At 48.3% G+C, this 14,580-nt stretch overlaps 2 protein-coding genes across 5 annotated transcripts in view; one reads left to right on the forward strand and one right to left on the reverse strand.

Moving 5' to 3' along the window:
- LOC102762350 (chromosome unknown open reading frame, human C1orf194) overlaps positions 1-14,580 on the reverse strand; it is a 43,597-nt gene that overhangs the window by 20,861 nt on the left and 8,156 nt on the right. The gene's annotated exons all lie outside the window — the stretch shown is intronic.
- Positions 1-14,580, forward strand: part of KIAA1324 (KIAA1324 ortholog) — a 59,378-nt gene that overhangs the window by 14,116 nt on the left and 30,682 nt on the right. For all 3 annotated transcript variants that reach the window (XM_015563406.1, XM_015563407.1, XM_006762966.2), the window contains exons 3-9: positions 3,128-3,248; positions 5,152-5,344; positions 7,688-7,835; positions 8,256-8,336; positions 8,900-9,005; positions 9,143-9,292; positions 14,279-14,367. In XM_015563406.1, the coding sequence (XP_015418892.1) occupies positions 3,128-3,248; positions 5,152-5,344; positions 7,688-7,835; positions 8,256-8,336; positions 8,900-9,005; positions 9,143-9,292; positions 14,279-14,367 (888 nt within the window). The remainder of the gene's footprint in view (positions 1-3,127; positions 3,249-5,151; positions 5,345-7,687; positions 7,836-8,255; positions 8,337-8,899; positions 9,006-9,142; positions 9,293-14,278; positions 14,368-14,580) is intronic.

Consider the following 14,580-nt stretch of genomic DNA (forward strand, 5'->3'; position numbering starts at 1 on the left):
CTGGGTGTGCCATTTTGAAGGGAGAATAGGTGGAAGGAAGAACAGATTTCCATGCAAGTATCAGCTGTGAAATATGATACTGGGACTGGAAGAAATCTTAGAAATTAGAAATTGCCTAAGTCCAATTTTCCCATTTTACAGATGAGAAGATTAAGGCTCAGAGGAGTCAAATGACCAGTCAAGTGATCCACTTGAAGGTCACCTCCCTGAGGACCTTCCCCTGCCCCATCCTTCCCTCACTTCCCACCCACCTCAGGTCCCTACTCATGGCTGTGTCCTCAGCCCCTCATCCCATCTCCCACCTGCCCAGGGAGAGCATCTGACTCGCCTTCTGTGGGCATGTGCCCAGGCCTTGGCAGAGGGGCACTGCCCACCTCATTCGACAATTCCATCAAGACCGAATCATGTGGGTCCGAGTAAATTCTTCTTCCTCTGGGGCCAAAAGATTAGTGTTCCCTACAGATTGCTGAATATTTGGCAAGGCAGGTTCCAACTTTGGGGGTTTTTCCCTTCTTTCTCGTGCTCCCCGGAGTATGGTGTGTGGCTGGGTGATTTAGGGGAGGGCAGATTAACTAAGGTGCCCGCCCCTCATCACCCTCCCCTTCTTTCTCTGATGAACAGGCAGTAGCCACTGCCTACTGTGCCCCATTTAAAACTGTGATCTGGATATTCTCATATCATTGTGCAGGGGGAGGAAGCAAGGACTTGTGCTTGACATACGCACTGAATATATCTGTGTGTCTCCTTTGTGAACCTGTGCAGGGTGTACCCGTACAAAGACAGGGCACTGGGTAAACTGAGGCCCTGTTGGGGAACTGACTTGCTCACAGAGTATAACTGAGGGCTGCTGCCAGTTATGTCTCTGATTTAACTGTCTGAGCCTATGTCTTGCATGGTGAGAGTGCAAAGTGTTCGGGTCTGGAATGGCTGCAGCACAGCCAGCCACCTTGGATGGTGTAAATATCCCCAAGTGACAGGAAGTAATCAGCACATGTAGGAACCACCATTTTCCCAGCAAACCTCCCCCGAGTGTGTCTCATGAAAGGCCATGTGTCTCCAAAAGACCAAATGCAGTCAGAGTGGGCGGAGCTATCTGCTCGCACAGATTAGGTATGTTAGCGCCAATGCTCAGGCCTCAAGGAGAGCCTGCCTGCTGGCAGCCAGCCAGCACTGTCTTGTTTAATTTTTAGATTTGGCTGTTAAGTTCGGCCCAGCGTGAGCCTGTGTTTGGTTCGAGGTCTGAGGGTGGAGGATTCCTGGTGGGAAGGCCTGGGTTCTGGCTCTGTGACCTTCCAGCCATGTGACCTTGGACAAGACATCTCACCCGGGAGACAGTGTTTCCTGTCTGTACAAGGAAGGGAATAACCCTGCTCTGCTTGTCTGGTTGAAGGCAGACTGAAGAGCAAATGAGCCGCTGTTGCGGGAACTGTGGAAGCACTATGCTAATGACCGGCATGATCATGTTCACAGCCTGAATCCTCTCGGCCTGCTTCGCTCAGTTCCGCGTTGCATTTACATACCGCGGGTTTTACCCCTCATTCTTGTAGCAAAACCCTTTGGAACGCATCATTTTAGACCTGGAATTGATACATGTGGGATTGCCTGCCCTGTTTATCTGAGACTCCTCTGAGCTAAGGAAAAAGCTGGAATTAGGAGGAAAAACAGACCCCGAGAGATATTAGCCAAAGGCACAAAGAACTGCCATCCTGTTCTTTCTTCCCTGGATGACAGCAACGTCTAAGTGCAAAGCCGGAGCCGCATCAAAAGTTAGCCTCACGGTTCCCCAGACTGCCCCTTGTCCTCTGCATCTGTTCCCTCCGGAGGAAGGTGCTGAGTCTGTGGGTGGCGGCCCTGAGTCCCACCAGGTACCACATCTGGTACCTATAAGTGGTGGGTGTACAATACATATTTAGTAAATATTTATAATAGAGGAAAATAACAGAGGAGCTCTACAATTGTCCTCTTATCACCTTAAGTGTCTTAAACTACAGAAACATGTCTACCTTATTTCCATAAGTTGGGGATGCCACTGCTTCTCAGACACACAATTTGTTATGTACCACAGAGAATTAAAACATGGTGCGATGCTTCCTCGTCGTGTCAGTTATAAGCCACGCATCTTGATTTCACTGATGTTACAGTGGGAAAGAAATGGGCATTTTAGAAGAGATGAAATGCAGTAGGTAGGGCAACCTCTTTCAAAGGAAAAGCTTTCCCTTGTGGTCCTGATGCATTCTGAGATTAGCGATCTCGTTTTCAGGCTCAGCTCCTTGCATTTATACATGTTATGCAACCATGCTTTCATATGGGTTGAAAGGAGACATTACCTCTATTTTTCTTTTGGACACAATAATACGAAGTAGTTCTGTGCTTTAATATAGTTTTAGTGCAGATTGTAAAATACTTGTCAGAGCCAAAGTCAAACCAATTCTGCGCTCCATTATTTTTGACAAGATTTAAAAGAATAAACATTCATTCTGTCTCCTCTCTCCCAAGTAATGGTTTTTGTTGTCCTACTTAGTGGTTGATTTGGCTGTTCTGCTGTTGTTATTTAGCTTATTCTTAGTTCAAGTAAAGCAACTGAACTGTGAGTTCCCTACTGCACAGAGAAATCAGGCACGAACAGGCCCACCGGATGAGAGCACATCACCTGCCTGGGCTAAATATGATGTTTTTAAAATGGGACGTGGGAATTCATCGTCTTTCTGGGCAGAAGGGAGCCTGAGGAATACAGGGTAAAAGAAATACAGCTTCTGTGACAATCCTTTGGAAATTTTTAATGGATAGTCCCTGCTCATAAATTCTACAGTTTGGGGTAAGAAAACCTCCATCTGTTTCTAGTCTGTTCAGTAGTATCAGGACATTACTTATACATAACGGCAAAGAGAGTCAGCCCAAAGAAAAGAAAGAGAAAGGATTTCTAAAGGCTAGCTAGACCATGACTGGATGGAGAGGCGTGGTCTAAATAATTATAGCTCCCATGATGCCTTGCTCCCCACCAGGGTCTCAGGGTGTTACTCTGTTGATGAGGGTCAGGAGCCCTGGTGCTGGGGAGGAAAAAGGTGAGAAGCTGGTACGGTTGGATTAGCACTAACATGGGTTTTGCCCACTGTTCTCTCCCCTGCAGTCTGAGTACCACTACGAGTACACCGCATGTGACAGCACGAGTTCCAGGTGGCGGGTTGCTGTGCCGCACACCCCAGGCCTCTGTACCAGCCTCCCGGACCCCGTCAAGGGCACCGAGTGCTGTAAGCAGCCATCCCGCTCCAGGGCCACCTGTCACTCAGCTTCAGCCTCTGCCCTACGCCTCCGGCCTTGCAAGCGAGGCCCTCCCTGACAGTGCAGCTGCCTTAAGGAGTCAGATCTTTTTCCCACTTAGTCCCCATCCTCAACCCTTTTGAGATTTGGCGCAGAAATGTTATTTCACAGATGCAAACTGGGTATCTGAATTTGCTTAAAAAAATTTTTTTAAATCCCATTAGGATATAAAGTGTAAGTAATTCCAGCTGTGTGCCATGCAGATACTTTTTTCAGCGTGCATACATTTCCCTTTTTGCCTGTGCATGCCTCCAATCTGCACTCACCAGCCACAGTTGGTCATTAGAAAGATTGCAATTTGCTTTCGTCCTTGAAAAGGAAGCCAGAGAAGATGAATGTAAAACACACTGGGCATCACTTCAGGAAATAAGAACCTTCCCCGACTGGAGCTGACTGTGCAATCAGCCAGGCGATGGCTTGCCTGCAGCTCCTGTTCCCACCTCTGCGACTCTTAGAGCTTTTCTACAATCAGCTGCTCATTCTCCTGCACTGTTCTTTTTAGATATGCAAAGGGAGTAACAATACAAATCAGAGACTAGAATCGAGGAACACTTGAAAATTTGGAAAGGAAATTGAGGGCATTTAAATTCTAAAATAGGCTTAGCATAATGCCTGGTTCAGTAAGTGGGCAAATAAATACTTGTTAAATTAGAGAATGAATATTGCTAAGACCCGAGCAGAACCGAGGTGTGACTAATGGAAACAAATAAGCCGTCTTCTCTGAACTGGGCCAACTTTATCGAGCTCCTCCTATGTGCATATATCCATTCATTTGTCAACAAAACCCTTTATGGAGAGCTCCCGTGTCAGTCACTGAGCCATCATCCCTGGAGGAGCTCGGGGCCTAGTGGCAGGCTCCCATCAATACGATGTGTTAATACGAGGTGAAAAAGGATGGGGGCTCTGGATACTTATTAGGGATCAGAACCACGTGAGCAAAAGTTTGGAGGTAGAAGAACACGTGACCTGGGATGAAGACAACACAGGCAGCGTGAGGATGGGGCTGGGCTGGAGAAAGGTCTGCGTGGGAGATCAGCTGGAAAGTTTGGCTGAGAGCTTAATTCTATAACCAAAGAGGGGCACCTGATCATTTTTTTAATTAAGTCAATGTTTTAGAATGATACTTCTGACCACAAAATGAGCAGAAACAAGAAACAGGGCACAAGTTAGGAGGACACTGCAGAGGGTGAGCTCACAGGTCATGAGAATCCCAACCGCATGGTCAGTGGAACCGGAAAGGAGACGGAGACTCAAGGGGAAACTCAAGGCTGGAGGGCCAGGTGCCCTTCAGAGGGGTCGGTGTGAGAGACCATGGTGTCCTCTTCACTGGAGAGGTCTCGGAATGGCCACGGCTACTCCCTCAGGAAACAAGATTGACAGGCATAAGCCCAAATCCCTCAGTAAGGCAGAGCTTCCACAGCCCAAGTCTTTTTCTTTTTTAAATCACAGCTTTACTGAGATATAATTTGCATGTCATAAAATTCGCCTCAAAGTGTAAAGTTCACTTAGTTTTTAGAATATTCAGAGTTGCATAACCATCACCACTATTTAATCTCAGAACACTATCATCCCGAAAACAGACATCAAATCTACCAGCCATCTCTCCCCCAAGTCGCTGGCCCCACAAATTCACCATGTGTCTTTGTGGATTTGCCTGTCCGGACATTCCATGTTAATGGACTTGGACAAGACATGCATGGCTCTAACGCTTAGTGGGCCCAATGCCTAGACCTCCACCCTCTGCTCCTCCCTGTAGGATGCCCAGAACCTGCCCACTTCTCCTAGGCAGCAGCGGCCTCACCACCCCACCCTTGTCCTTGCTTTGTGTTCCAGCCTTTTCTTGCAAAGCTGGGGAGTTTCTGGACATGAAGGACCAGTCCTGTAAGCCCTGCACTGAGGGCCGCTACTCCCTTGGCACAGGCATCCGGTTTGACGAGTGGGACGAGCTGCCCCATGGCTTTGCCAGCCACTCATCCAACGTGGAGATCAACGACAGCACCAATGAGTCCACCGAGAACTGCACTTTGTGAGTCACCCTCTCCCTGTCCTCTCCCACCCCTGTGTTCCCTCTTCCCTGTGCTGGGAAGGGGCTCAGGGAGCACCCCTCTTCTGCTCTGCAGGCGGGCAGGGAGGGTGGAGAGGAGGGAGCCCAGGCTGAGGGCTGAAGCAGGTGCCCACAGCACCTTAGCCCATTCACGGACATAAGCTTCCTAGTGATGGACAAGCATTTGTGGCAGGAGAAAAACATGGGGAGATAGAGAGAGGTAGGTAAGATGGCCACGGGTTCAAGGGCCCAGTCCATTTGAAACAAAATCCAATTGCATTTCCACCATGCAGTTCTGGGTCAGCCAATAAACAGCCTCACGTTGATGGCAACACAATGTGTAAAGCCCGGGGCACCTTCCTAGCTTCGGTGCTAACTTCTAAAACTGGTCTGCCAACCCCCAGGTGTGGGGGGGATAGGGCAGGACCAGAGCTTGGTCTGTGGTGGCTTTCAAATCCTTTGAGACTTCAGTGACTGAAAAGTTCCCAGCTCAAAAGGAGGTATTTTTAGTAATCGAAAAGCTCAGCTCAGGGTGCTTGTAGAACTGGTGAGCTTTCCTTGTCAAAAATCTTTGAATACATAATGCCAGGGGTCGGAGTGAAATGATGTGCCTTCTGTTGTTCAGCACCATGCTGGATGCTTTAATCCCCACGAGAACCTGTGAAATAGCATGACTGTTCCCATTTCACAGGTGAGGAACTGGAGACTTAGCGAGTGAGGTTCAGGGACTCGTCCTTTGTCACCCGGCTTACAGCTGGCGAGCCTGGAACTCACACCCAGTCCCAAGCTTTCTACTGCCCCGAGCTGCCACCTTCAAATGAGTCAGTGTGTGCGGGGCAACGTTGGATCCTAGGGAAGAAAGTGGGGGCGGTCCATGGATGTAAAAGACCATCGTCCACTGTTCTTTGTTAAATATTGGCCAAGAATACGAGAGAGAAGTACGTCCACGAAAGTGTCTCTTATGCCCAAGCAATCAAAAGGACAAAAAGGGGTTAATAACTGTGTTACACTTGGATTTCTAAAACAAGAGCAATGTCTCCCATTCTTATACTTTAACCTCCTAGAAGTACCCTTGTCGGAGCCAGGCAGCAGGCATTTCAGAGTCCAGTTTTAGAATTCAAACTATGTGTCAAAATCATTAGCATGACAACATTGCCTCTGAGAGAAAGATGGAGAGGATTAAAGCTGGAAGGAGAGGGAATGCAGGTTAAGACAACCAACCCCATCTGTGTCCTAACAGAGAACGTGACTGAGCTGACCCAGGTTCCTCAGTTTCCTCATCCTAAAAATAGTATTCCTCTTATAGGGAGTGGTAAGAATTAAATGAGATGATAAGAGTAAGAATTTGGAGCAACGCCTGGCACTAGAAATCGGTGAAGACATGTTGTTCTGATTGAGTGTGAAGTGCTCTTTGCCAGGGACAGCTCTGACAAACACCAGAATTGTGATGCATTTTGCAAATGTAACCCATTATGGCACCCTTTTAATTATTCATCCGACTTCAGCAGTTATTTATAGCTGATGCCAGGAGCACATCAGCATTCAGTGTTGTCTCGTTTAACAGGAGCAATCAATACCATTAGGTTAGTGCGGGAATCTTGCAGCTCAGCATAGGTGGTTTGGATATGCTTCCATGCGAGAATAACACTAACTGTTGAAGAGCTGCAAGTGCCACGTTACTCTGACAAACACAGGAGGAAACCAGGGGACTAAACTGAGGTCCCCTTAATGGGACATTATTAGTCACTGGAGACATGAGCTGGTTTCCAGCAAAACAGTGAAATAGTGGGGGCATAATGTGGGGCCAACTCTTATTGGTTCCTTGATCCAGAGGTCGTTCTTTTAAAAAACTTTATATATATATTTACATGCCACGTTACTCTGACAAACACAGGAGGAAACCAGGGGACTAAACTGAGGTCCCCTTAATGGGACATTATTAGTCACTGGAGACATGAGCTGGTTTCCAGCAAAACAGTGAAATAGTGGGGGCATAATGTGGGGCCAACTCTTATTGGTTCCTTGATCCAGAGGTCGTTCTTTTAAAAAACTTTATATATATATTTACATATATAGGGATTGAGCCTGAAAGGCAGGCGTGTGCCCTGACTGGGAATCGAACCATGACCTCCTGGTTCACAGGTCGATGGTCAACCACTGAGCCACGCTGGCCAGGCTCAGACGTCATTCTTTACTGAGCATTTTCAGGTCTAAGCTTTCGCCTGTGAATCACAAATCAAGAATTCCCCCAGAGACCCAGAAGGTCACATGAAGCCGGTGGGCTGTGCTCCTGACAGTGAACTTGGCCCCTGTTTCAACCCACAGGTCCAAGTGGGTTCCCCTGGGCGACTACATCGCCTCCAACACGGACGAGTGCACGGCCACACTGAAGTATGCCGTCAACCTGAAGCAGTCGGGCACTGTCAGCTTCGAATACTACTACGCAGACTCCAACATCATCTTTGAGTTTTTTGTAAGCTGTTGGCCAAGGGGGAGGGTGGGCGGCAGAAACGCTCCGTGGCTCGGATGCACCTGCAGGAATCAAGCCCAGTCCTGCCTGGGAAATCGCCACAGTTGTTATCCTCTGGAGAGAACTGTGGGCAAAAGGAGCTGAGGCTTCAAGAGGCGAGGGAATCTGAGGGGAGGAGGGGAGTCTGGGAATCCTGGGGGTTTCACCCTGCTCAGACACGCACACCGCATGGAATGGCTTCTCTGAGTTACCGGTTATGTCTTTGGTGTCAGTGCTTGACGTTTTGTGTGTGTGACTAGCTCCTGCCCTCCTTCAAGGCTCGTATGTTCTGAGCTCTGTTCCCAAAGGAAATTGGCAACTCTTCTCCCACAAGAAGGGGCCATTTCCATAGAAGACTCTGATCCCAAACTCTTGCTGCCTCAGGTCCAGAATGACCAGTGCCAGCCCAATGTGGATGACTCCCGGTGGATGAGGACCACAGAGAAAGGATGGGAATTCCACAATGTGAGCATCAAGCCAGCCTTCCTGCCGCCTCTGCTGGAGATGCAGCCGTTCCTAGAAATCCCGGAAAAGGGACCAAGGGCCTTTCCTCCGAGGAGTGCCTCCTCCCAGCCCAGGCTTCCACCCCTCCTTCCCCAGAGGACAGGGGTCTGACATGATGAGGATGCTGCGGTTTCTCTCCCAATGAGCTGACGAAATCTGGGTGTGGGCTGTCTTGCTGCACCAGTGGCTTGACCCCAAGGATCAGCAGCAGCCTTTTTAAAGGCCAGGTCTTCTGGGGACAGGAGATGGATAAGTAGAATCAGAGAAGAAGGAGGAATTCCATTCACCCCACTGTCAGACCCACCCTACCGTCAGATCCCTTCACCAGTCTCTCTGCAGAGTTGCTCATGGTGTATGTGACTGAGGGTGGGAGATGGTTGTAGAGGAAGCTCAGAAGACAGAGGAGGAAGGCCAAGACAAGAGCAAGTGCACAGCTGAGGAAGTGAGGGGGAGGATCAGAATAGGCACTGGTAAGAGGAGGGGTCCCAGTAAGAGGCTGCACTAACTCCTGTCTGTGTTTGTAGGTAAAGCTAAATCGAGGCAATAACGTCCTCTATTGGAGAACCACAGCCTTCTCCGTGTGGTCCAAAGTCTCCAAGCCGGTGCTGGTGAGAAACATCGTCATCACAGGTATGGAGAGGGGGCGGGGTCTGGGTCTGCTGCTGGATTTTCAGCCTTGTGACTCTGTGGGAGGAGAGTGGGGGCCAGTCCCCAGGGGCCTCAGTCTCTAGGCGCAAGTTTTGCTTTTCTATGTTCTTCCTTCCCAGGGGTGGCCTACACTTCGGAATGCTTCCCCTGCAAACCCGGCACATATGCAGACCAGCAGGGCTCCTCTTTCTGCAAACTTTGTCCAGAAAATTCTTATTCGAACAAGGAAGAAACTTCTTGCCACCAGTGTGACGCCGACAAATACTCAGGTGATGTTTCTGAGGGCAGGAAGGGTTTGGAGGGCGATACCAAGCACAGGGAGAAACAGGCCATGGAGCCATTCTTCTGGTCAAGTCCAGACCGGTCATTCTTTTTTTTTTTTAAATCCACAGAGCAGAAGGGAGAGGGATAGAGAGCTAGAAACATGGATGAGAGAGAAACATCGACCAGCTGCCTCCTGCACGCCTCTCAGTGAGGATGTGCCCGCAACCAAGGTACATGCCCTCGACCGGAATCGAACCTGGGACCCTTGAGTCCGCAGGCCGACGCTCTATCCACTGAGCCAAACCGGTTCGGCCAGACCGGTCATTCTTAAACCCTTGCTTTCTGGACACTGGAAGAACCTTGCCAACCCACATCCTACCAATTGCTCCGGAAATAAAAATGAAATCATTTAATAGGTATTCATTGAGCTTCTACTATCTGCCAGGGCCTATTCTAGGTGCTTGGAATATATTGGGGAACAAAATAGACAAAGTGCCCTGTCTTCATGGAATTTACATGCTGGAGGGGGTAAGACAGACAATAAACAACAGCTATAATAAGTAAACAATAAATATATAAAAGTTTAATTTGTATGTTACTAAGAAGTACATGGCATGGTGTGGCCAGTGTGGCTCAGTGGTTGAACGTCAACCTATGAACTAGAGGGCCCCGGCTCAGGCACGCCAGTAGTTGGCAAGGGGGCCAATCTCCAAGATAGGTTCTGAAAAAACTAGTAGTGAGAGAGAGAGTCCCTTTTCTGCCTCTGCAAACACAACTAGTTATTTCATTTTTTCTTTCTCACACAGAACCATACACAAACCCAGCTCAAGGCGCTCTCTCAAGCAGGCCCCGAATCCCTGCACAGACACACCCAGCCTTAACACAGGTGTTACAGTATGTGTTGGCTCAGCCACGACCCGCCACTGACTTGTGAACTGCTTATTTTTACACGATTTTTAAAACAGAAACCCTGTTTCTGTCCACGGATCTTGCCAGAGGAGTATAGATTTCAGCAAGAACAGGAATGTTCGGATCTTGGGGGAAGTTTTTATCTATACGTCTAAATTCCTGTTCTTCCACTCGACTGTCTTATTCCTCGTCCCTGCTCGGTCAATGGCAGCCTTTGTTAGTCTAAGTCTCCAGCTCTTTCCAGCCCAGCTGCTGTACAAGGGTGTGAATGGCAAGTGGTTCTAAAGAACTACCTACGAGTATTTTGATCAACTCCATGTAAAGCGATTTGTATCCAGAGAGCTGTTATGAAGTGGTAGGTTGGGAGTCTGAATTCTTGGAGTCTATTCTCCTTCTGCCACCGATTTCCCACTCCACCCCTTTGGCTGGGGAGTGAGTTTTTACTACGAAGAACAAGGTCAGCTTGTCGACCACCTACCAGCTAGGGGTACAAAGAGGGTTACAGTTCTTTGGGACTTGACTCCTCCAGAATACAGGGTCAATGGGAAGCTGCTGAGAGAGTCTGACGAGAGCCTATGATGGAGTGCACATGAAGGAAGTGACCAAAGACCCTGGGAACCTTTAGTCACCCATTTACAAATACGTCCTGGGTGTCTGGTAGGTGCCAAGGCTTGAGCTTGGTGCTAGGGTTAGGGCTGGTGCCTGTCTTCCAGCTTATGTTGAAAAGGGGAAACGTGGTTATGGAAACATCTAAGTGTAGTGACTTCATGGAGTCGGAGGTACTGGGATAGGAGCGCCGAGTGTAGGGTGCAGTGGAGGCGAAGAAGGGAAGCGGTCAAACCTCTCTAGGGAGAGAGGAAAGGCTTCGCTAGCTGTGGTCTTGAGAGATGAACTGAGCCTTGAAAGACAAGTTGGTGATTTGATGGGGGCGGGAAGTTCTGGAAGAAGTGTGAGCCAAAGCCAGAAGGCTCAGGGAACTTGGAGTAACTAGCATGGCTGGAGCTTACTTGGAGAGCTGGCCAGGGAACAGATTATGGACCGTCCTTCTGCGCCACTGCTCAAAAGTTGAGATTTGATCCTTTCAGCAGTGGGGGCCACTACAAAGTTTTAAGCTGGGGACATGGCCTAGCTTGTGCTTTTGAAACACCATTCTGGCTGCCATTTGGAAAATGGGTGAGGAAAGGAGATTTTACAACAGGTCCAGGTATCCAGGACCTAGACTAAGGCAGAGCCATCGGGGGAGGAGATGTTAAGCACAAAAGCTTGATTGAAAGAAAGCATTTTCCTCATTGATACCTAAAACTTGATCATTAGGATTAATTACCTTGTGTTACATTTAATAGTTAGGGATTCATTTCCTAAGAGAACAGCCTGGGATTTAAGAGCCTGGACCCCAGAACTAAATTACTACGGTTCAAATCTCTAGTCTACCATTTACTAGCTTCGCCACCTTGGGCAAGTTATCTATCTGTGCCTCAGTTTCATCATCTATAAAATGGAATGACAGTAATCATATCTACCTCATAGTGTTACTGTGTGGATTAAGAAATACAGGTGAAGGATTTAGAACAGTGCCTGGCATGTAGTGAGCACTAACTTTATTAATTCATTACGTTAAGGCCCGTCCCAGCAGTCCTCTGCTAATATAAAAATGCTACTGGAATAGATAGCAATAATAATATGACACTTGTATGGTGCTTTACAAATTATAAAATATTATCTCATTTATCACTCATAGCATAGTACAAAAGTGACTTCCCCATTTACAAACGAATAAAGAACAGCTCAGAGAGGCTCAGAGATTTGCCCAGAGTCTGAGGTGGTATGTGAGCCTGGACTGTTTTCTTTTGCGAAAGTGTATCAGAATGAGAACACTATTCTCCTGACGCAGGGGGAGACACTGAGAGGAAGAGGAAGGTACAAAAAGAGGAGTTGGAGCCCCCAAGATAGACTTTATTTCCTTACAGTTTGGGCCAGGCCGATCCTACAGGAATCACGTTTCATTTTCTCAAACATCTAGGCCGATCTTTCAAATTTGACTAGTACTCAACTTAAACACCATGATGAAACCTGAGCCAGGAGAGTGAGGTCTGTCGCAGCATCTGGGTTAATCATTTATTAACACCACCTTAACAGTTGTCCATGTGTAAACAGTTAGACTATTTTTGCTGATACCTGGAGCTAGCATGTCAGGCTGAGCAAATATTTGACAAGCAGAGAAAGGCCCTAGTGTGGAATGCACTTTCTTTTCCTTTTCATTTTTTAAATATATATATATTTGATTTTAGAGAGGAAAGGAGAAGGAGAAAGCGATAGGAACATTAATGATGAGAGAAAATCATTGATCAGTTGTCTGCTGCACGCCCCCCACTGGGGATTGAGCCTGCATCATGGGCATGTGCCCTGACCGGGACTCGAACTGTGATCTCCTGGTTCATAGGTTGACACTCATCCACTGGGCCACACCAGCCGAGCTGGAATGCACTTTCTAACAGGCAGCTTGCAATTTGCTAAACCCAATGCATAAGGGTCCTGGGAATTGGTGTGTTTTCAGTATCTCCCCTCAAATTTCTCCTGGCAAGTCGGTCAAAAATAGGAGTCCCTGATCTGAATAGGAGTCTGTGCTGAATTAGGCCTTCTGCTTGTTAACCAAATAAATGAGCTAAGAAGGCCCCAGATGTTTCTCAGCCAGTAGTTCCCTCTTGCCCAAGCTAATAAGACAGGGACAGAAGAGGCGTGGTGGTACGTGGTTGTGGGAACTCCCTGGTGCAGGCCAACAAGGCGACAATTGGGAAATTTTCTGATCTAGGAACTCAGTTGGTGCCTTGGGAAGAAGAAGAGCTCAATTGAGAAATAAGCCCTTAACTGGGAGAGAAAGACACTTTTAATCCTTATTAAAAACCCATGACAGTTACCAAATAAAATAACCCCTACAATCCCAGGTAATAAGAGTTACCAGCATTTAGCGAGTCCCTCCTTACAAGGTGCCAGGTGTGCTGGCTCCTGCCAAGTAGATATTATTATTCCTGTTCTACATATGAGAGCACTTAGGCTCAGGGAGGTCAGGTAACTTGCCTGACGACATGACACAGCTATGAAATGATGACGCGGGATCTAGACCCAGACCCAGACCTGCCTGAGTTAGTAGCTCATTCCACTGCACCACACTGCCTGTCAGGTAACAGAGAGGGAGGCAGTCTCGCGTGATCACATGCTCGCCTGCAGGACACTGTAGTCATATTAGAAATAGTGGTGACAGCAGTGGTACTCGTGTACACTCACATTCTATAAAGCAGTGATTTTTATTCTGGAGAAAATTAATTTCTTGGAAATTTAATGCACGGGGTGTATGTATTTTTGGATAGAGAAAACAGGTCTCTTTTTCAAATTCTCAAAAGGGTGCATCATTTTTAAAAGGTGAGGTCCCTTGTTTTAAAGAGGGATTCACTGAAGCAATTCTTGCCATGCAGGGGTTCAGAGGGTTAAAGCAGAACTAACAGGCACACGAGGAGAACACACAAGAGGAGAATAAATGAAACGATAGCTGACATTTCTCATCAGGTGCAGAGAATGCTGGGTGCTGGGGTGGGGGAGGTTGTGCGGAAAGAAAATATGAAGAGAAAATTCAGAGAAAGAATTAGAATAAGAGCAGAAGGCACTGTCCTAAGCTTTTCTGTTCCCCTCAGGAGTAGAAACCGCACCCAGTCAGGATTCTGACCTGGAAGATGGCGGGTTTCAGGGAACGTGGTTGGTGGTGGTTAACCTGTGAGATGCTCTTTCTAGCTACCCACCCTCACTGCGGGTCCTCCGGCCAGTCCACTTCTCCACGTGCTGCCCCCCAGCACGGCTGTGGCTTCTCCCCACACCAGGGACGGAGCACAGGGGCGTCTGAGCAGGGCCTCAGGGACTGTGACTTCTGCCACTGAGGCCGCGGGCAGGGCTGTGTGCAGGCTTTTCTACTTCCCGCAGTATCCGTGCTGTGCTGGACCGCGGGGTCTTGGGGCCACAGGGTCATGAGCAAGCGGTTAAGAGCTCTGCTTTCCTATGTAACCCGAGTATTCGTCCTCGCGTTTGCCATTTAGAAAAAGGATCCTCTTCCTGCAAAATGCGCCCAGCCTGTACCGACAAAGATTACTTCTACACGCACACGGCCTGCGATGCCAACGGAGAGGTGGGTAGCATGGCCCCTCTTCCCGCTCCCTGGGCTTTACCACATTCGGAGTTCCAGCGGCCACTGAAGCTGCACCAGAGAAAACCCCAGAGGCCTGCAGAGGGACCCCGGGGCCCCAGTGGAGGGTCTGTCTTGGATCAGACCCTCTGGATGCACTGTCTGCCTCTCTAAGGCAGAGCCTCCCGAGGAGAAAGAACCAGGAGTGGGGGAAGG

This window comes from Myotis davidii, unplaced genomic scaffold, assembly GCF_000327345.1.
Source record: "Myotis davidii unplaced genomic scaffold, ASM32734v1 scaffold217, whole genome shotgun sequence".
In the NCBI taxonomy this organism is placed as follows: Eukaryota; Metazoa; Chordata; class Mammalia; order Chiroptera; family Vespertilionidae; genus Myotis; species Myotis davidii.